Raw genomic sequence first — 20,732 nt, forward strand, 5'->3', positions numbered from 1 at the left:
GTGTGTAATGATGGTCTCTCCTACAGGTTACCGTGTGTAATGATGGTCTCTCCTACAGGTTACCGTGTGTAATGATGGTCTCCTCTCCTACAGGTTACCGTCTGTGGAGGGGGTCTCTCCTACAGGTTAGCTGCAATGATGGTCTCTCCTACAGGTTACCGTGTGTAATGATGGTCACTCCTACAGGTTACCGTGTGTAACTGGTATCTCCTACAGGTCTGTGATGGTCTCTCCTACAGGTTACTGTGTAATGATGGTCTCTCCTACAGGTTACCGTGAATGACGGTATCTCCTACAGGTTACCTGCTCTACAGGTTACCGTTGTAATGATGGTCTCTCCTCTCCTACAGGTTACCTGTGTAATGATGGTCCTGTCTTACCGTGTGTACAGGTCAACTACAGGTTACCGTGAACCTCTCCTCTCCTACAGGTTACCGTGTGTAATGATGGTATCTCCTACAGGTTACCGTGTGTAATGATGGTCTCTCCTACAGGTTACCTGTCTCCTACAGGTTACCGTGTGTAATGATGGTCTCTCCTACAGGTTACCGTGTGTAATGGGTAGCTCTCCTACAGGTTAGTGTAATGACGGTCTCTCCTACAGGTTACCGTGTGTAATGATGGTCCCTAGGTTACCGGTTGATGGTCTCTCCTACAGGTTACGTGTGATGGTATCTCCTCTCCTACAGGTTACCGTGTGTAATGATGGTCTCTCCTACAGGTTACCGTGTGTAATGATGGTCTCTCCTACAGGTTACCGTGTGATCTACACCCCGTCTGTGGAGGGGAGCAACAACGGAGCTGCAACAGAGCTCACCCTGCCGGACACTGCGACCTCTGTGACTTTGAGTGACCTTCGACCAGGCCTGCTCTACAACATTAGTATCTACGCAGTCGAGGATAGTCTGGAGAGTGAGCCTGTCTTCGTACAGGTCAACACAGCCGGAGAACCCTTACCAGGTAAGGGTAGCCTAGTGGTTAGAGTGTAGAGGCGGCAGGGTAGCCTAGTGGTTAGAGCGTTGGACTAGTAACCGAAAGGTTGCAAGTTCAAATCCCCTGAGGTGACAAGGTACGAATCTGTCGTTCTGCCCCTGAGAGACCCCACAACACTACATAAAGAGAGACCCCACAACACTACATAAAGAGAGACAACACTACATAAAGAGACCCCACAACACTACATAAAGAGAGACCCCACAACACTACATAAAGAGAGACCCCACAACACTACATAAAGACCCCACAACACTACATAAAGAGAGACCCCACAACACTACATAAAGAGAGACCCCACAACACTACATAAAGAGACACGCCACAACACTACATAAAGAGAGACAACACTACATAAAGAGAGACGCCACAACACTACATAAAGAGAGACCCCACAACACTACATAAAGAGAGACACCACAACACTACATAAAGAGAGACACCACAACACTACATAAAGAGAGACACCACAACACTACATAAAGAGAGACACCACAACACTACATAAAGAGACACCACAACACTACATAAAGAGAGACACAACACTACATAAAGAGAGACACCACAACACTACATAAAGAGAGACACCACAACACTACATAAAGAGAGACACCACAACACTACATAAAGAGAGACGCCACAACACTACATAAAGAGAGACGCCACAACACTACATAAAGAGAGACACCACAACACTACATAAAGAGAGACACCACAACACTACATAAAGAGAGACACCACAACACTACATAAAGAGAGACACCACAACACTACATAAAGAGAGACGCCACAACACTACATAAAGAGAGACGCCACAACACTACATAAAGAGAGACGCCACAACACTACATAAAGAGAGACGCCACAACACTACATAAAGAGAGACGCCACAACACTACATAAAGAGACGCCACAACACTACATAAAGAGAGACGCCACAACACTACATAAAGAGAGACGCCACAACACTACATAAAGAGAGACGCCACAACACTACATAAAGAGACGCCACAACACTACATAAAGAGAGACAACACTACATAAAGAGACACACCACAACACTACATAAAGAGAGACGCCACAACACTACATAAAGAGAGACGCCACAACACTACATAAAGAGAGACGCCACAACACTACATAAAGAGAGACACCACAACACTACATAAAGAGAGACACCACAACACTACATAAAGAGAGACACCACAACACTACATAAAGAGAGACACCACAACACTACATAAAGAGAGACACCACAACACTACATAAAGAGAGACACACAACACTACATAAAGAGAGACACCACAACACTACATAAAGAGAGACACCACAACACTACATAAAGAGAGACACCACAACACTACATAAAGAGAGACACCACAACACTACAGAAAGAGAGACACCACAACACTACATAAAGAGAGACACCACAACACTACATAAAGAGAGACACCACAACACTACAGAAAGAGAGACACCACAACACTACAGAAAGAGAGACACCACAACACTACAGAAAGAGAGACTGTAGTTTGTTAGATCTTAGCCCCAAAACTTCACAAGCAGTCACACTAAAACGGAGTATTTACTCGTTCGTTCGGAAGATATCAGCTCTGTTAAAACTGACCCAGGTTTTCTTTTTTTAAATATCATTCAGGATTCGATTCCACAATGGAAAGTTTGTATGATGCATTTCCTGTTCACAGCCCAAATGCTCCACTTTAATGGTCCAATGGAAAGCGTTGTGCAAGCTATTCTAATACTCCTGGGACTCCTGGCCAAATATGAAGCCAAAACAACAGTTTCGCAGCTGGAAAGTGTAACGCTGCTTAGGGTGTACAGGTCGGTAGGCTGATGTACGAGTGTGAATCATTTGCGAGACCCTTCTTTGGATCGACTGCGGTAAAGGCAGTCCATCAGTAAGTCCTGTGGTTCAACCTGATACGTACTGATTTAGGGAATGACAAATAGACCCAGACTCCTTTGGAAAGACCGAGCGACCCAGACTCCCTTGGAAAAAAGGACTTTTGGATCCTCTCTCCTCCAATGAGCATTGAGGACACAGTCCTAGTTTCATCAGGCTTATATGGAGATAATACTGTTAATGAGCACATTACTTCCTGTCAATATCTGACCACTTCCTGTTTCCTGTCCACAGAGGAAGTCCCGCCTCCTACAGACCTGCAGTTCTTTGAGGTGTCTGACGTGAAGATCACCATCACCTGGACGGGGCCGCCTACTGACGTGTCTGGGTACAGAGTGACTGTGGCTCCCATCGGTCCCGACGGGACCCCTCAGAGAGAGCTCCAGCTCCCCGTCACACACAACGCCTATGCAGAGGTCACCCACCTGACCCCGGGGACTCCGTATCTCTTCAGCATCTACACCATCAAGGGAGGAGAGGAGAGCCAGCCATTGGTCGCAGAGCAGGCTACCAGTGAGTATAGGCAAACTTATCCCATCAATAATTGTTTTTCTATTACAACAAACAAACAAAACAAATCGCTGTCCAGTCGAACTTAGTACTGTAAATATTACTGCTACAGTCTCAATTTAGACCAGACATAGAATTTCTAATCTTTGTCGATCAGTGATTCTGTACAATCTGACTGCAACGTTGTCTCAAACACTTCTTTTGTTGTTGTCGTCAGAGCCTGATTCCCCCGCTGATGTCCATTTCACCAACGTGACCGAGGACAGCGCTCTGATCACGTGGGTGCCCCCTCGGGCCCGCATCACCGGATACCGTCTGTTCCTGACCCTGGAGGGGTCCAACCCTAAACAGCTCCGCCTGCCCGCCCGCCTCTCTCAGTACACCCTGCTCAACCTCCGCCCAGACACGGAGTACACAGCCATTCTGCATTCTGAACAGGACAATACGCTCAGTGAGGGAGCCTCCAGGAGCTTCTTCACTAGTGAGTCCAGACTAGAGTTTTGGGTTTCTTTATTCCTTTCTTAACCAATTTATCTGACTGACTGGTTCCTCAGTTTGTCAAACTGAAATCTGCTGCGTCTCAAGGACTCACATTTTTTTTTAAAAGCTATTTTAAGCACATTCTATTGATTCTTTGTCAGATTCTTGGTCCGTTTGACTAGTCAGAGGAAAAGTGTGCACACACAGTAGGTTTGCTTTAAGCAGGGATATGATTTTGGGAGTTCCTAGTTTGTTTAACTAGTCCTGACCCCTGACCTCTGACCCGGTGTGTTCTATTCAGCTCAGTTAATGGGGAACGCCCCTCGCTTCAGTACCGATGTCACAGACACCTCCATCATCATCTCCTGGACACCCGTACCCCGAGTGGGATACAAGGTACACAAACACACACACGTTATTGGTCCAACTGTTTCAGACTAGAGTCGTGAATGTGCTCTGGCTCCTGTGATCCTGGGGAAAGGGCTAAATGCTCTTCTCTTACATTTACATTTAAGTCATTTAGCAGACGCTCTTATCCAGAGCGACTTACAAATTGGTGCATTCACCTTATGACCTCCAGTGGAACAGCCACTTTACAATAGTGCATCTAAATCTTTTAAGGGGGGTGAGAAGGATTACTTTATCCTATCCTAGGTATTCCTTAAAGAGGTGGGGTTTGTGTATCCCTCTCACGTGTGTGTGTGTGTGTGTGTGTGTGTGTGTGTGTGTCTCTCTGTCTCCTCTCCCCATGTAGTTGACGGTGAGGCCCAGTCAGGGAGGTGAGGCCCCCAGAGATGTGACCTCTAATTCGGGCAGCATTTATATCTCAGGTCTGACCCCTGGGGTTGAGTACACCTACAGCGTCCAGCCAATCGTCAACGGATACGAGCAGGGCAACCCAATCACACGCCACATAGTCACACGTGAGTGATCAGAGGATAGCCATGTTATTTTCTACTATATATATATATATAAAACGTGTACCTTGTGTATGTATATGTATATACACGTGTACCTTGTGTATGTATATGTATATACACGTGTACCTTGTGTATGTATATGTATATACACGTGTACCTTGTGTATGTATATGTATATACACGTGTACCTTGTGTATGTATATGTATATACACGTGTACCTTGTGTATGTATATGTATACACACGTGTACCTTGTGTATGTGTATATCTCACTTTTTTTTGTTCTCTATTTGCGGCCTAGTTACTTAGTCGGACGGTCTCTATTTGCGGCCCAGTTACTTAGTCGGACGGTCTCTATTTGCGGCCTAGTTACTTAGTCGGACGGTCTCTATTTGCGGCCTAGTTACTTAGTCGGACGGTCTCTATTTGCGGCCTAGTTACTTAGTCGGACGGTCTCTATTTGCGGCCTAGTTACTTAGTCGGACGGTCTCTATTTGCGGCCTAGTTACTTAGTCGGACGGTCTCTATTTGCGGCCTAGTTACTTAGTCGGACGGTCTCTATTTGCGGCCCAGTTACTTAGTCGGACGGTCTCTATTTGTGGCCTAGTTACTTAGTCGGACGGTCTCTATTTGTGGCCTAGTTACTTAGTCGGACGGTCTCTATTTGTGGCCTAGTTACTTAGTCGGACGGACGTCTCTATTTGTGGCCTAGTTACTTAGTCGGACGGTCTCTATTTGCGGCCCAGTTACTTAGTCGGACGGTCTCTATTTGCGGCCTAGTTACTTAGTCGGACGGTCTCTATTTGCGGCCTAGTTACTTAGTCGGACGGTCTCTATTTGCGGCCTAGTTACTTAGTCGGACGGTCTCTATTTGCGGCCTAGTTACTTAGTCGGACGGTCTCTATTTGCGGCCTAGTTACTTAGTCGGACGGTCTCTATTTGCGGCCTAGTTACTTAGTCGGACGGTCTCTATTTGCGGCCTAGTTACTTAGTCGGACGGTCTCTATTTGCGGCCCAGTTACTTAGTCGGACGGTCTCTATTTGCGGCCCAGTTACTTAGTCGGACGGTCTCTATTTGCGGCCCAGTTACTTAGTCGGACGGTCTCTATTTGCGGCCCAGTTACTTAGTCGGACGGTCTCTATTTGCGGCCCAGTTACTTAGTCGGACGGTCTCTATTTGCGGCCCAGTTACTTAGTCGGACGGTCTCTATTTGCGGCCCAGTTACTTAGTCGGACGGTCTCTATTTGCGGCCCAGTTACTTAGTCGGACGGTCTCTATTTGCGGCCCAGTTACTTAGTCGGACGGTCTCTATTTGCGGCCCAGTTACTTAGTCGGACGGTCTCTATTTGCGGCCCAGTTACTTAGTCGGACGGTCTCTATTTGCGGCCCAGTTACTTAGTCGGACGGTCTCTATTTGCGGCCCAGTTACTTAGTCGGACGGTCTCTATTTGCGGCCCAGTTACTTAGTCGGACGGTCTCTATTTGCGGCCCAGTTACTTAGTCGGACGGTCTCTATTTGCGGCCTAGTTACTTAGTCGGACGGTCTCTATTTGCGGCCTAGTTACTTAGTCGGACGGTCTCTATTTGCGGCCTAGTTACTTAGTCGGACGGTCTCTATTTGCGGCCTAGTTACTTAGTCGGACGATCTCTATTTGACCATTCTGTTGATTTAAAGTTTACTTTGCTTCCTTTGGCTGAGTTGCTCAACTTCGTTTACCTTGAGTCCAATTATTACGAACAGTAATGTGACCTAAGCATATACATGTCTTTTTATATGAATATAATATACATTGCAATCAGTACAGGCTGGTGGGAGGAGCTATAGGAAGACGGGCTCATAGGAATGGCTGGAATGGATGATTTGGAACGGAGTCAAACCTCTGGTTTGATACAGTCCCATTTATTCCAGTCATTACAATAAGCCCATCCTCCTATAGCTCCTCCCACCAGCCTCCTCTGGTTGGAATTTACCTCATCATTCTATTGAGTCACTGTATATATTCCCCAGAAAGAGTTGCCTCTGGAACATGGACGCTGAAAATCTATATCTTCTTTTTGTTCCACTTTATCATAGTATTGAGTAGCTGTTGTGACCAGGTTCTAGTATGGATGGAGAAGCTGTTGTGACTAGGTTATAGTATGGATGGAGTAGCTGTTCTGACCAGGTTCTAGTATGGATGGAGTAGCTGTTGTGACCAGGTTATAGTATTATTTTTAGTATAAATTTTACCCAATCATCTCATCTTATTCCTCTTGTCGTCCACCAGCTCTGTCTCCACCTACTGACCTCAAACTGGAGTCCCACCCTGACAGAGGAGAGCTGACTGTCCAGTGGAACGAAGCCAGCACCCCAGGTCAGAACAGTGATACTTTTGTTCCATTTGACTTTGAAGTCTAGATAACAACCCAACCCTGGAGTCACTCGCTCACATAGCCACACCTTCAGGGTCAGCCAGAGTACAGTGTTTATACTGACACACCTCACATGACCCAGTTCAAAAGAAACACCATGATTTTTGGATTTAGGACGAAGATTACAGAGACTATATGTCCAGATTTAAATGTCCAGACAGAGTTCTGAAATGTCTTATTTTCACATCTTCATCCACGCCATCCAATCAGACATCACCGGCTACAGAGTGACATGTACGCCGACCAATGGGCAGCGAGGAAACAGCCTGGAGGAGTTTGTGAAGGCGGGTGAGACTTCGTGCACGCTGGAGAACCTCAGCCCTGGCGTGGAGTACAACGTCAGCGTCTTCACCGTTAAAGACCACACGGAGAGCGTTCCTGTCTCCGACACCGTTACTCAAGGTAGGTGTGGATGTGGCCTAATGTCAGGTGACCTTTGACCCCCATCACCCCTGCCCTGTGACATCATTATGTGGACAGGAGTGGCCGGCAGGGTTCCGTCATATCTCTCCATATCGCAGACCTCTTTCAAAACAAAATCAAATGTTATTTGTCACATGCGCCAAATACACTGCTCAAAAAAATGAAGGGAACACTAAAATAACTCATCCTAGAACTGAATTAATGAATAAATACTTTGTTCTTTACATAGTTGAATGTGCTGACAACAAAATCACACAAATTATCAATGGAAATCAAATTTATCAACCCATGGAGGTCTGGATTTGGAGTCACACTCAAAATTAAAGTGGAAAACCACACTACAGGCTGATCCAACTTTGATGTAATGTCCTTAAAACAAGTCAAAATGAGGCTCAGTAGTGTGTGTGGCCTCCACGTGCCTGTATGACCTCCCTACAACGCCTGGGCATGCTCCTGATGAGGTGGCGGATGGTCTCCTGAGGGATCTCCTCCCAGACCTGGACTAAAGCATCCGCCAACTTCTGGACAGTCTGTTGCAACGTGGATGGAGGATGGACATGATGTCCCAGATGTGCTCAATTGGATTCAGGTCTGGGGAATGGGCGGGCCAGTCCATAGCATCAATGCCTTCCTCTTGCAGGAACTGCTGACACTCCAGCCACATGAGGTCTAGTATTGTCTTGCATTCGGAGGAACCCAGGGCCAACCGCACCAGCATATGGTCTCACAAGGCGTCTGAGGATCTCATCTCGGTACCTAATTGCAGTCAGGCTACCTCTGGCGATCACATGGAGGGGTGTGCAGCCCCCCAAAGAAATGCCACCCCACACCATGTCTGACCCACCGCCAAACCGGTCATGCTGGAGGATGTTGCAGGCAGCAGAACGTTCTCCACGGCGTCTCCAGACTCTGTCACGTGCTCAGTGCGAACCTGCTTTAATTTGTGAAGAGCACAGGGCGCCAGTGGTGAATTTGCCAATCTTGGTGTTCTCTGGCAAATTAAAAATGTCCTGCACGGTGTTGGGCTGTAAGCACAACCCCCACGTGTGGACGTCGGGCCCTCATACCACCCTCATGATGGAGTCTGTTTCTGACCGTTTGAGCAGACACATGCACATTTGTGGCCTGCTGGAGGTCATTTTGCAGGGCTCTGGCAGTGCTCCTCCTGCTCCTCCTTGCACAAAGGCGGAGGTAGCGGTCCTGCTGCTGGGTTGTTGCCCTCCTACGGCCTCCTCCACGTCTCCTGATGTACTGGCCTGTCTCCTGGTAGCGCCTCCATGCTCTGGACACTACGCTGACAGACACAGAAAACCTTCTTGCCACAGCTCGCATTGATGTGCCATCCTGGATGAGCTGCACTACCTGAGCCACTTGTGTGGGTTGTAGACTCCGTCTCATGCTACCACTAGAGTGAAAGCACCGCCAGCATTAAAAAATGACCAAAACCTCAGCCAGGAAGCATAGGAACTGAGAAGTGGTCTGTGGTCACCACCTGCAGAACCACTCCTTTATTGGGGGTGTCTTGCTAATTGCCTATAATTTCCACCTGTTGTCTATTCCATTTGCACAACCGCATGTGACATTTATTGTCAATCAGTGTTGCTTCCTAAGTGGACAGTTTGATTTCACAGAAGTGTGATTGACTTGGAGTTACATTGTGTTGTTTAAGTGTTCTCTTTATTTTTTTGAGCAGTGTACAACAGGTGCAGACGTTACTGTGAAATGCTTACTTACAAGCCCTTAACCAACAGTGCAGAGTTAAAAAGTAAGGAAATTGTCACACACAAAAAGGGAACTGTAACAGAATACAATACAGAGGCTATATACATTGAGTCAATGTGCAGGGGTACGAGGTAGTAATGAGGCTATATACATTGAGTCAATGTGCAGGGGTACGAGGTAGTAATGAGGCTATATACATTGAGTCAATGTGCAGGGGTACGAGGTAGTAATGAGGCTATATACATTGAGTCAATGTGCAGGGGTACGAGGTAGTAATGAGGCTATTGAGTCACATTGAGAGGCTCAGTCAATGTAGGGGTACAGGTAGAGAGGCTACATTGAGTCAATGTGCAGAGAGGTAGTAATGAGGCTATATACATTGAGTCAATGTACAGGGAGAGGCTATATACATTGAGTCAATGTGCAGTAATGAGAGGCTATATACATTGAGTCAATGTGCAGGGGTACGAGGTAGTAATGAGGCTATATACATTGAGTCAATGTGCAGGGGTACGAGGTAGTAATGAGGCTATATACATTGAGTCAATGTACAGGGAGGGGTACGAGGTAGTAATGAGGCTATATACATTGAGTCAATGTACAGGGAGGGGTACGACGTAGTAATGAGGCTATATACATTGAGTCAATGTGCAGGGGTACGAGGTAGTAATGAGGCTATATACATTGAGTCAATGTGCAGGGGTACGAGGTAGTAATGAGGCTATATACATTGAGTCAATGTGCAGGCTATATGAGGCTACATTGAGTCAATGTGCAGGGGTACGAGGTAGTAATGAGGCTATATACATTGAGTCAATGTGCAGGGGTACGAGGTAGTAATGAGGCTATATACATTGAGTCAATGTGCAGGGGTACTATAATTACTATATACATTGAGTCAATGTGCAGGGGTACGAGGTAGTAATTAGGCTATATACATTGAGTCAATGTGCAGGGGTACGAGGTAGTAATTAGGCTATATACATTGAGTCGATGTGCAGGGGTACGAGGTAGTAATTAGGCTATATACATTGAGTCAATGTGCAGGGGTACGAGGTAGTAATGAGGCTATATTGAGTCATTGGGGTACGTCACATTGAGTCAATGTGCAGGGGTACGAGGTAGTAATTAGGCTATATACATTGAGTCAATGTGCAGGGGTAGAGTAATGAGGGGTACGAGGTAGTATACATTGAGTCAATGTGCAGGGGTACGAGGTAGTAATGAGGCTATATACATTGAGTCAATGTGCAGGGGTACGAGGTAGTAATGAGGCTACATTGAGTCAATGTGCAGAGTCAATGTGCAGGGGTACGAGGTAGTAATGAGGCTACATTGAGTCAATGTGCATTAGTAATGAGGCTACATTGAGTCAATGCAGGGTACGAGGTAGTAATGAGGCTATATACATTGAGTCAATGTGCAGGGGTACGAGGTAGTAATGAGGCTATATACATTGAGTCAATGTGCAGGGGTACGAGGTAGTAATGAGGCTATATACATTGAGTCAATGTGCAGGGGTACGAGGTAGTAATGAGGCTATATACATTGAGTCAATGTGCAGGGGTACGAGGTAGTAATGAGGCTATATACATTGAGTCGATGTGCAGGGGTACGAGGTAGTAATGAGGCTATATACATTGAGTCAATGTGCAGGGGTACGAGGTAGTAATGAGGCTATATACATTGAGTCGATGTGCAGGGGTACGAGGTAGTAATTAGGCTATATACATTGAGTCGATGTGCAGGGGTACGAGGTAGTAATGAGGCTACATTGAGTCGATGTGCAGGGGTACGAGGTAGTAATGAGGCTATATACATTGAGTCGATGTGCAGGGGTACGAGGTAGTGGAGGTGGTTGAGGTAATATGTACAGAGCCTTCAGAAAGTTCACACTCCTTGACTTGTTCCACGTTTTGTTGTGTTGAATTTGAAATATTACGTTTGTTTGTCACTGGCCACAATGCCCCATAATGACAAAGTAGAATTGTTTATGAATATTATTTTTATTTTTTACAAATTAATAAGAAATGTGATGCTGAAATGCCTTGAGTCAAAAAGTGTCCACATCTAAATAAGTCCAGGAGTAAAAATTGGTTGAATAAGTCACATAAGTTGCAATAATAGTGTTGAACATGATTTTTAAATAACTATAAATGACTAACTCATCAAAGAGAAAAAGTAGACATTGAATATCCCTTTGAGCATGATGAAGTTATTAATTACACTTTGGATGGTGTATCATTACACCCAGTCACTACAAAGATACAGACGTCCTTCCATAACTCAGTTGCCAGAGAGGAAGGAAACCTCTCAGGCATTTCACCATGAGACCAATGGTGACTTTAAAACTGTTACAGAGTTTAATGGCTGTGATAGGAGAAAACTGAGGATGGATGAACAGCATTGTAGTTACTCCACAATACTAATCTAACTGACAGTGTGAAATAACAGAATATAAATATTCCAAAACATGCATCCTGTTTGCAACAAGGCACTAAAGTAATACTGCAACAAAATGTGGCAAAACGATTCACTTTTTGTCCTGAATACAAAGTGTTATGTTTGGTGGTAAATACAACACATTACGGAGTACCACTCTCCATATTTTCAAGCATCATAGTGGCTGCCTCATGGTATGTGTATGCTTGATGCTTGTCATCGTTAAGGACTGGGGGGGGGGGGTTCAGACTAAAAAAGAAACGTAATCGAGCTAAGCACAGGCAAAAACCTGGTTGTCTCCTTCCCACCAGACACTGGGGTGACATTCACCTTTTTTCAGTAGGACAATGACCTAAAACACAAGCCCAAATCTATACTGGAGGTGCTTACCAAGAAGACAGGGAATATTCCTGAGTGGCTGAGTTAAAGTTTTGACTTAAATCTACTTGCAAGCCTATGGCAAGACCTGAAAATGGTTGTCTAGCAATGAACATCAACCAATTTGACAGAGCTTGAAGAATTTAGGTGTGGAAAGGTCTTCGAGACTTACCCAGAAAGACTCAGAGCTCTTTGAGACTTACCCAGAAAGACTCAGAGCTCTTTGAGACTTACCCAGAAAGACTCAGAGCTCTTTGAGACTTACCCAGAAAGACTCAGAGCTCTTTGAGACTTACCCAGAAAGACTCAGAGCTCTTTGAGACTTACCCAGAAAGACTCAGAGCTCTTTGAGACTTACCCAGAAAGACTCGGAGCTCTTTGAGACTTACCCAGAAAGACTCAGAGCTCTTTGAGACTTACCCAGAAAGACTCAGAGCTCTTTGAGACTTACCCAGAAAGACTCAGAGCTCTTTGAGACTTACCCAGAAAGACTCAGAGCTCTTTGAGACTTACCCAGAAAGACTCAGAGCTCTTTGAGACTTACCCAGAAAGACTCTTCTTGAGACTTACCCAGAAAGACTCAGAGCTCTTTGAGACTTACCCAGAAAGACTCAGAGCTCTTTGAGACTTACCCAGAAAGACTCAGAGCTCTTTGAGACTTACCCAGAAAGACTCAGAGCTCTTTGAGACTTAGAAAGACTCAGAGCTCTTCGAGACTTACCCAGAAAGACTGAGCTCTTCGAGACTTACCCAGAAAGACTCAGAGCTCTTTGAGACTTACCCAGACTTACCCAGAAAGACTCACAGCTCTTTGAGACTTACCCAGAAAGACTCACAGCTCTTCGAGACTTACCCAGAAAGACTCAGAGCTCTTCGAGACTTACCCAGAAAGACTCAGAGCTCTTCGAGACTTACCCAGAAAGACTCAGAGCTCTTTGAGACTTACCCAGAAAGACTCAGAGCTCTTTGAGACTTACCCAGAAAGACTCACAGCTCTTTGAGACTTACCCAGAAAGACTCACAGCTCTTTGAGACTTACCCAGAAAGACTCACAGCTCTTTGAGACTTACCCAGAAAGACTCACAGCTCTTCGAGACTTACCCAGAAAGACTCAGAGCTCTTCGAGACTTACCCAGAAAGACTCAGAGCTCTTCGAGACTTACCCAGAAAGACTCAGAGCTCTTCGAGACTTACCCAGAAAGACTCAGAGCTCTTCGAGACTTACCCAGAAAGACTCAGAGCTCTTCGAGACTTACCCAGAAAGACTCACAGCTCTTAGAGACCCAGAAAGACTCACAGCTCTTAGAGACTTACCCAGAAAGACTCACAGCTCTTAGAGACTTACCCAGAAAGACTCACAGCTCTTAGAGACTTACCCAGAAAGACTCACAGCTCTTTGAGACTTACCCAGAAAGACTCACAGCTCTTTGAGACTTACCAGAAAAGACTCACAGCTCTCAGCTTACTTTGAGACTTACCCAGAAAGACTCACAGCTCTTTGAGACTTACCAGAAAAGACTCACAGCTCTCAGAGACTTACCCAGAAAGACTCAGAGCTCTTTGAGACTTACCAGAAAAGACTCACAGCTCTCAGAAACTTACCAGAAAAGACTCAGAGCTCTTTGAGACTTACCCAGAAAGACTCAGAGCTCTTTGAGACTTACCCAGAAAGACTCACAGCTGTAATTGCTGCCAAACGTGCTTCTACTGACGCAAGGCTATGAATAATTATGCAAATTAAATATTACATAGTTTATTTTTTATTACATTCTGTTTTGGACATGTTTTCACTTTGTAATTATGAGGTATTGTGGTATATTCAGGCTGTAAAACGACAAACTGTGGACTAAGTCAAGGGTTATGAATATGTTATGAAGGCACTGTGGGTATGGGGTAAGTTTAAACTAAGCAACAACAAAAAAATTGACTAGTGACTCTCGTTATATAGACTTCAATGATGTGGACAAGGGTTCCAATCAGATCTCTCCTACTCAGAACTCTTCGTTATGTGTGTATGTGTATGTGTATGTATGTGTGTGTGTGTTACATAAGACCTTGCTCGTATTAACTCACCCAGTGGGCAGAACTGGTTGAAATCACTTCATTACAACCAAAATAACATGCATCTGTTTAGTGATTCTACAGTCTTTGCTTGTCCTGTATTTTGGCCAGTATCCCTGTTCCTACACATTCTTTCTATCTAGAACCTAAAAGGGTTCTCCTATGGGGAACAGACGAAGAACCATTTCGGACCCCCCTTTGTTTTCTAAGAGTGGACTGTAGCTACTGCCAGCAATGTTTCACTCCCTTTTGTTTTCAGATATTTTTTTTTCAAATGATAATAGCTGACTATTTTGAATAATTTATGGCATTCTGTCTCTTTGGATGAGCTATGGGTATGGATTTAATCATTCATTGATGTCAGTTGAAGATTTTACACATGAAGGTGAGGTTGGAATACCATTAATGCGTGTGATATGATAAACATAACCATGGTGGGCACCACATCCATACCACCCTGAGCTGGTACCCCATGTCATTGATACTCATTCATTTGAAGTCTATAGATGCTTTAATAATGCCCTGCTCAATAACATTTGCTTGTTTCGGTCTGTCCTGTGTCTCTCTGTCCTGTGTCTCTCTTCTCACTGTCCTGTGTCTCTCTCTCACTGTCCTGTGTCTCTCTCTCACTGTCCTGTGTCTCTCTCTCTCTGTCCTGTGTCTCTCTCTCACTGTCCTGTGTCTCTCCTGTGTCTCTCTCTCACTGTCCTGTGTCTCTCTCTCTCTGTCCTGTGTCTCTCTCTCTCTGTCCTGTGTCTCTCTCTCTCTCTGTCCTGTGTCTCTCTCTCTCTCTGTCCTGTGTCTCTCTCTCTCTCTGTCCTGTGTCTCTCTCTCTCTCTGTCCTGTGTCTCTCTCTCTCTCTGTCCTGTGTCTCTCTCTCTCTGTCCTGTGTCTCTCTCTCTCTCTGTCCTGTGTCTCTCTCTCTCTCTGTCCTGTGTCTCTCTCTCTCTCTGTCCTGTGTCTCTCTCTCTCTCTGTCCTGTGTCTCTCTCTCTCTCTGTCCTGTGTCTCTCTCTCTCTCTGTCCTGTGTCTCTCTCTCTCTCTGTCCTGTGTCTCTCTCTCTCTCTGTCCTGTGTCTCTCTCTCTCACTGTCCTGTGTGTCTCTCTCTCACTGTCGTGTGTCTCTCTCTCACTGTCCTGTGTCTCTCTCTCTCTGTGTGTCCTGTGTCTCTCTCTCTCTGTGTGTCCTGTGTCTCTCTCTCTCTCTGTGTCCTGTGTCTCGGTCTGTCCTGTGTCTCTCCAATCCCTCCCTCCCTTCCTTCCCTCCCTCTCTAACCCACTACTAGACGTGCCCCAGCTAACAGACCTCAACTTCGTCGACGTCACCGACACGACTATCGGCCTGAAGTGGAACCCACTAAACTACACGGCGGTCACCGGCTACCGTATCACGGTAATGGCAGCCGGGGAGAGCGTGCCTATATTCGAGGACATGGTGGAGTCCACCACCGGGTACTACACCGTGTACGGACTGGAGCCCGGTATCGACTATGACATCTCAGTCATCACCGTGACCGAGAGTGGAGAGAGCGAGCCTACCACACTCACGCAACAAACTGGTAATCATTATAAATGGATAGGAAATTTGCATGGACCGAAAGATGGTTGTGAATAAATTAACACTTTGCCCTCCATGGATTGGAGGAGTTCAGGGGAGGGCTCCCATTCCTATTGGTTTATATGTAGTGTGTGTGTGTGTATTGGTAGTTTTAAATGACGTTGCCATTATTACTGTGATTGCATGTAGTCACGCGTCTTGTTTCTGCTTCTCCGTTTTGTCTCATAAATCTGTTTTATTTGTCTGGCTGATGGAAACATCTCAGCACTGAACCACGTAGTAGGGCAGGGATCCGGGAAACGTAATTACACATCATTTGTAGACTGCAAATTTACTGCAATAATCCACATCCGATTATAATATTTAAATCCAATTTTATTTGTCAGATGCGCCGAATACAACGGGTTTATTACTGTGAAATACTTAAAAGGAAAAATAGTAACAATAAACAACAATAACAAGGCTATATACAGGGTTACCAGGTAGTAATGAGGCTATATACAGGGTTACCAGGTAGTAATGAGGCTATATACAGGGTTACCAGGAAGTAATGAGACTATATACAGGGTTACCAGGAAGTAATGAGGCTATATACAGGGTTACCAGGTAGTAATGAGGCTATATACAGGGTTACCAGGTAGTAATGAGGCTATATACAGGGTTACCAGGAAGTAATGAGACTATATACAGGGTTACCAGGAAGTAATGAGGCTATATACAGGGTTACCAGGAAGTAATGAGGCTATATACAGGGTTACCAGGTAGTAATGAGGCTATATACAGGGTTACCAGGTAGTAATGAGACTATATACAGGGTTACCAGGTAGTAATGAGGCTATATACAGGGTTACCAGGTAGTAATGAGGCTATATACAGGGTTACCAGGAAGTAATGAGGCTATATACAGGGTTACCAGGTAGTAATGAGGCTATATACAGGGTTACCAGGTAGTAATGAGGCTATATACAGGGTTACCAGGAAGTAATGAGGCTATATACAGGGTTACCAGGTAGTAATGAGGCTATATACAGGGTTACCAGGTAGTAATGAGGCTATATACAGGGTTACCAGGTAGTAATGAGGCTATATACAGGGTTACCAGGTAGTAATGAGGTTATATACAGGGTTACCAGGTAGTAATGAGGTTATATACAGGGTTACCAGGAAGTAATGAGGCTATATACAGGGTTACCAGGTAGTAATGAGGCTATATACAGGGTTACCAGGTAGTAATGAGGCTATATACAGGGTTACCAGGTAGTAATGAGGCTATATACAGGGTTACCAGGTAGTAATGAGGCTATATACAGGGTTACCAGGTAGTAATGAGGCTATATACAGGGTTACCAGGAAGTAATGAGGCTATATACAGGGTTACCGGGTAGTAATGAGGCTATATACAGGGTTACCAGGCAGTAATGAGGCTATATACTGTACATGGTTACCAGGTAGTAATGAGGCTATATACTGTACATGGTTACCAGGTAGTAATGAGGCTATATACTGTACATGGTTACCAGGTAGTAATGAGGCTATATACAGGGTTACCAGGAAGTAATGAGGCTATATACAGGGTTACCAGGAAGTAATGAGGCTATATACAGGGTTACCAGGAAGTAATGAGGCTATATACAGGGTTACCGGGTAGTAATGAGGCTATATACAGGGTTACCAGGTAGTAATGAGGCTATATACTGTACATGGTTACCAGGTAGTAATGAGGCTATATACAGGGTTACCAGGAAGTAATGAGGCTATATACAGGGTTACCAGGAAGTAATGAGGCTATATACAGGGTTACCGGTACTGAGGCTATGTACAGGTTAGTGGAGGTAATGTGTAGATAGGGGTGTAAAGTGACTATGCATAGATAATACACAGCTGCTACTCTGTTTATGTGAAGACTGAAGGAATGTGTTGGAGCGTCAGTGTAGTATGTGAGCGTACAGCGTAGTGAGCGTACAGCGTAGTGGGAGTACAGCGTAGTGAGAGTACAGCGTAGTGAGAGTACAGCGTAGTGAGAGTACAGCGTAGTGAGCGTACAGCGTAGTGAGCGTACAGCGTAGTGAGCGTACAGCGTAGTGAGCGTACAGCGTAGTGAGCGTACAGCGTAGTGGGCGTACAGCGTAGTGGGCGTACAGCGTAGTGAGAGTACAGCGTAGTGAGCGTACAGCGTAGTGAGCGTACAGCGTAGTGAGCGTACAGCGTAGTGAGCGTACAGCGTAGTGAGCGTACAGCGTAGTGAGCGTACAGCGTAGTGAGCGTACAGCGTAGTGAGCGTACAGCGTAGTGGGCGTACAGCGTAGTGAGAGTACAGCGTAGTGGGCGTACAGCGTAGTGGGCGTACAGCGTAGTGGGCGTACAGCGTAGTGGGCGTACAGCGTAGTGGGCGTACAGCGTAGTGTGAGTACAGCGTAGTGTGAGCACAGCGTAGTGTGAGCGTACAGCGTAGTGGGCGTACAGCGTAGTGGGCGTACAGCGTTCAGGAACTCTGGGGGGGGCACTTGTATCTGACTTCCTGGTGTTTTTTAGAGTAGAATATCCTTTGTATCCGACTCATTTTAAATGAAAAATCCTTCTCCAGTTCGAGGTGAGTGATGTTCAGAAGCTGTTTTCTGTTATGGCACAGTTGGTCAAGAGCTCGTTTTTAAAACGACGGGCAGCGTTCAGGACAACTGGGAGATCATCGTATTTCTAACATTTGACTAAAACACAATCGTTTCAAACCTTGCTTACATTTTGTACACAATCACGTGTCTGTCTATTATATGTTGGAATACTTGGGAACAAATGTCTAAAATTAAAATCACTTGTCGCTGATTTCCTGGTGGGTTTTTTTACAGTCTCAATTCCCAACAATGGAAAAAGTAAAATAAATATTTGTTTTTTTTTGTTACCATTCGTTATGGCCCACGTTTAGTAGGGCTTTAATCTCCCTCTAGCTGTGTGCGGTTTTTATGAAGCTATTCGGGACCATATGGTTTTAGTTTGCCCCAACCTACTGTTTCTACATCTGAATTCTTCAACACTAGCTGGAGCTCATTGTGACTCCCACTTGGTCTCCTTTGTCCAAACGGAGTTTATTCCCTTTACTTTATATAACGATGTCGTAAAACTGTAGAGATTCAAACATATAGTTTTCTTCAGCGTATCTCTATTTCAGATGGTCTTAACACCTCCAATATAACTGCGTCCTGAATTTCCTACCGTCAAAGTGTACACCTGCACACTCCCTGTCGTTGGATTTTTAAAGCATTGGATTAGTAACGGAAAATAAATCCATGACCAGGAGAGTGAGAGAAGGGTTTGAGAGAAGGATTTGAGCAGCAGGTAGCCAGGCGGTTAGAGTGTTGAGCCAGTAATTGAAAGGTTGCTAGTTTGAATCCAGGAACCGAAAAAAAAAAAAAAAAAAAAAAAAAAAAAAAATAGCTTGGCAATTAACCTCCAGCGTCTGCGTTGACCTTGGCCGTGACCTCATGGGGTGTCTCGGGGGGGAGAAAAAAAAAGTATTATAAAAAATTAAACACCTTGCCAATTCACACAAGTGCACATGAAATAGAACACAAATAAACACCTACCAGGGTGGAGAATTGGGGATGCAACTCCTCTCTCTGACTTTAATACCTGATATCTCCCCACTACCCCAGCCGTTCCTGCCCCTACTAACCTGGATTTCCCCGAGGTGGGTCCTGACAGTATGCGGGTGACCTGGACAGCTCCTGTGGTTCCTAATCCCGCTGACATCAGCAGCTTTGTTATTCGCTACCACCCCATCGACGACGAGGATGACATCACAGAGAGCAGCGTCGGAAGGAACGCCGACACCGTGGTTCTGAAGAGTAAGACACACACACACACACACACACACACACACACACACACACAGTCCTAATGACTGTTAATAGTACTAGTACTAGTACTAGTACTAGTTATAGTTATAGTACTTCTTGTCACTCATTGACTGATGCTGTTTGTCCCTGTTCCCCTAGATCTGATTTCCAACACAGAGTACCTGGTCAGTGTGGTGTGTGTCTATGAAACGAGGGAGAGCTCCCCTCTGGTCGGCACCCACAAAACAAGTCAGTTTCACCTGACTGATTGATTGATTGATTGATTGATTGATTGATTGATTGATTGATTGATTGTGTTTTGGTTATCCTTTTGTATTGTCAATGTTTCCTAAATGACTCCGGACTGACTTTTTTTTTGTCTCTCCCCTCAGCTCTGGACTCCCCCAGCAGTCTGCGGTTCTCAGAAGTCCTGACCAACTCCTTCACGGTGCACTGGCAGGCCCCCAACGCCATCATCACTGGCTACCGGATCCGTTACCAGATGGCCAGCGGCGGACGGGCCAAGGACGAGAGGCTGCCGCCATCCAGGAACCACTTCACCCTGACCGGGCTGACCCCCGAGACGGAATACATCGTCAACATCTATGCTGTCAGCGGCCAGCAGGACAGCAAGCCGCTCACCGGCAAACAGAAAACCAGTATGACCTCATCTTAACTTTTCACACGTTCTTTTAGTTTGCCTTGATTCATTGTTTTCTTCCTTTCAACCGGTCCCAATTCCCTACGATAAGACCTGTTGACAACCAGTCCCAATTCCCTACCCCTACGATAAGATCTGTTGACAACCAGTCCCAATTCCCTACCCCTACGATAAGATCTGTTGACAACCAGTCCCAATTCCCTACCCCTACGATAAGATCTGTTGACAACCAGTCCCAATTCCCTACCCCTACGATAAGACCTGTTGACAACCAGTCCCAATTCCCTACCCCTACGATAAGACCTGTTGACAACCAGTCCCAATTCCCTACCCCTACGATAAGACCTGTTGACAACCAGTCCCAATTCCCTACCCCTACGATAAGACCTGTTGACAACCAGTCCCAATTCCCTACCCC

The 20,732-nt window shown here is 45.4% G+C and overlaps 1 protein-coding gene and 1 long non-coding RNA gene across 6 annotated transcripts in view; both read left to right on the top strand.

Moving 5' to 3' along the window:
• The window catches only part of LOC118379528 (fibronectin-like), a 91,081-nt gene that overhangs the window by 30,606 nt on the left and 39,743 nt on the right, over positions 1 to 20,732 (top strand). Inside the window, exons 18-28 of the mRNA XM_052523146.1 lie at positions 754 to 960; positions 3,152 to 3,430; positions 3,645 to 3,908; positions 4,209 to 4,303; positions 4,662 to 4,830; positions 7,095 to 7,181; positions 7,450 to 7,641; positions 15,552 to 15,824; positions 19,471 to 19,662; positions 19,813 to 19,902; positions 20,046 to 20,312. Coding sequence (XP_052379106.1) covers positions 754 to 960; positions 3,152 to 3,430; positions 3,645 to 3,908; positions 4,209 to 4,303; positions 4,662 to 4,830; positions 7,095 to 7,181; positions 7,450 to 7,641; positions 15,552 to 15,824; positions 19,471 to 19,662; positions 19,813 to 19,902; positions 20,046 to 20,312 — 2,115 coding nt within the window. The remainder of the gene's footprint in view (positions 1 to 753; positions 961 to 3,151; positions 3,431 to 3,644; positions 3,909 to 4,208; positions 4,304 to 4,661; positions 4,831 to 7,094; positions 7,182 to 7,449; positions 7,642 to 15,551; positions 15,825 to 19,470; positions 19,663 to 19,812; positions 19,903 to 20,045; positions 20,313 to 20,732) is intronic.
• Positions 9,485 to 11,347, top strand: LOC127931194 (uncharacterized). Of its 5 annotated transcripts, XR_008140288.1 has the most exons (5): positions 9,485 to 9,653; positions 10,349 to 10,394; positions 10,602 to 10,647; positions 10,774 to 10,957; positions 11,004 to 11,347. It is a non-coding gene; the product is annotated as an uncharacterized LOC127931194 (long non-coding RNA). The 5 variants fall into 5 exon arrangements; XR_008140286.1 differs by lacking the exons at positions 10,349 to 10,394; positions 10,602 to 10,647 and adding an exon at positions 10,172 to 10,217; XR_008140287.1 differs by lacking the exon at positions 10,349 to 10,394.

The sequence above is a fragment of the Oncorhynchus keta genome, chromosome 7 (genome assembly GCF_023373465.1).
Source record: "Oncorhynchus keta strain PuntledgeMale-10-30-2019 chromosome 7, Oket_V2, whole genome shotgun sequence".
Taxonomy (NCBI): Eukaryota; Metazoa; Chordata; class Actinopteri; order Salmoniformes; family Salmonidae; genus Oncorhynchus; species Oncorhynchus keta.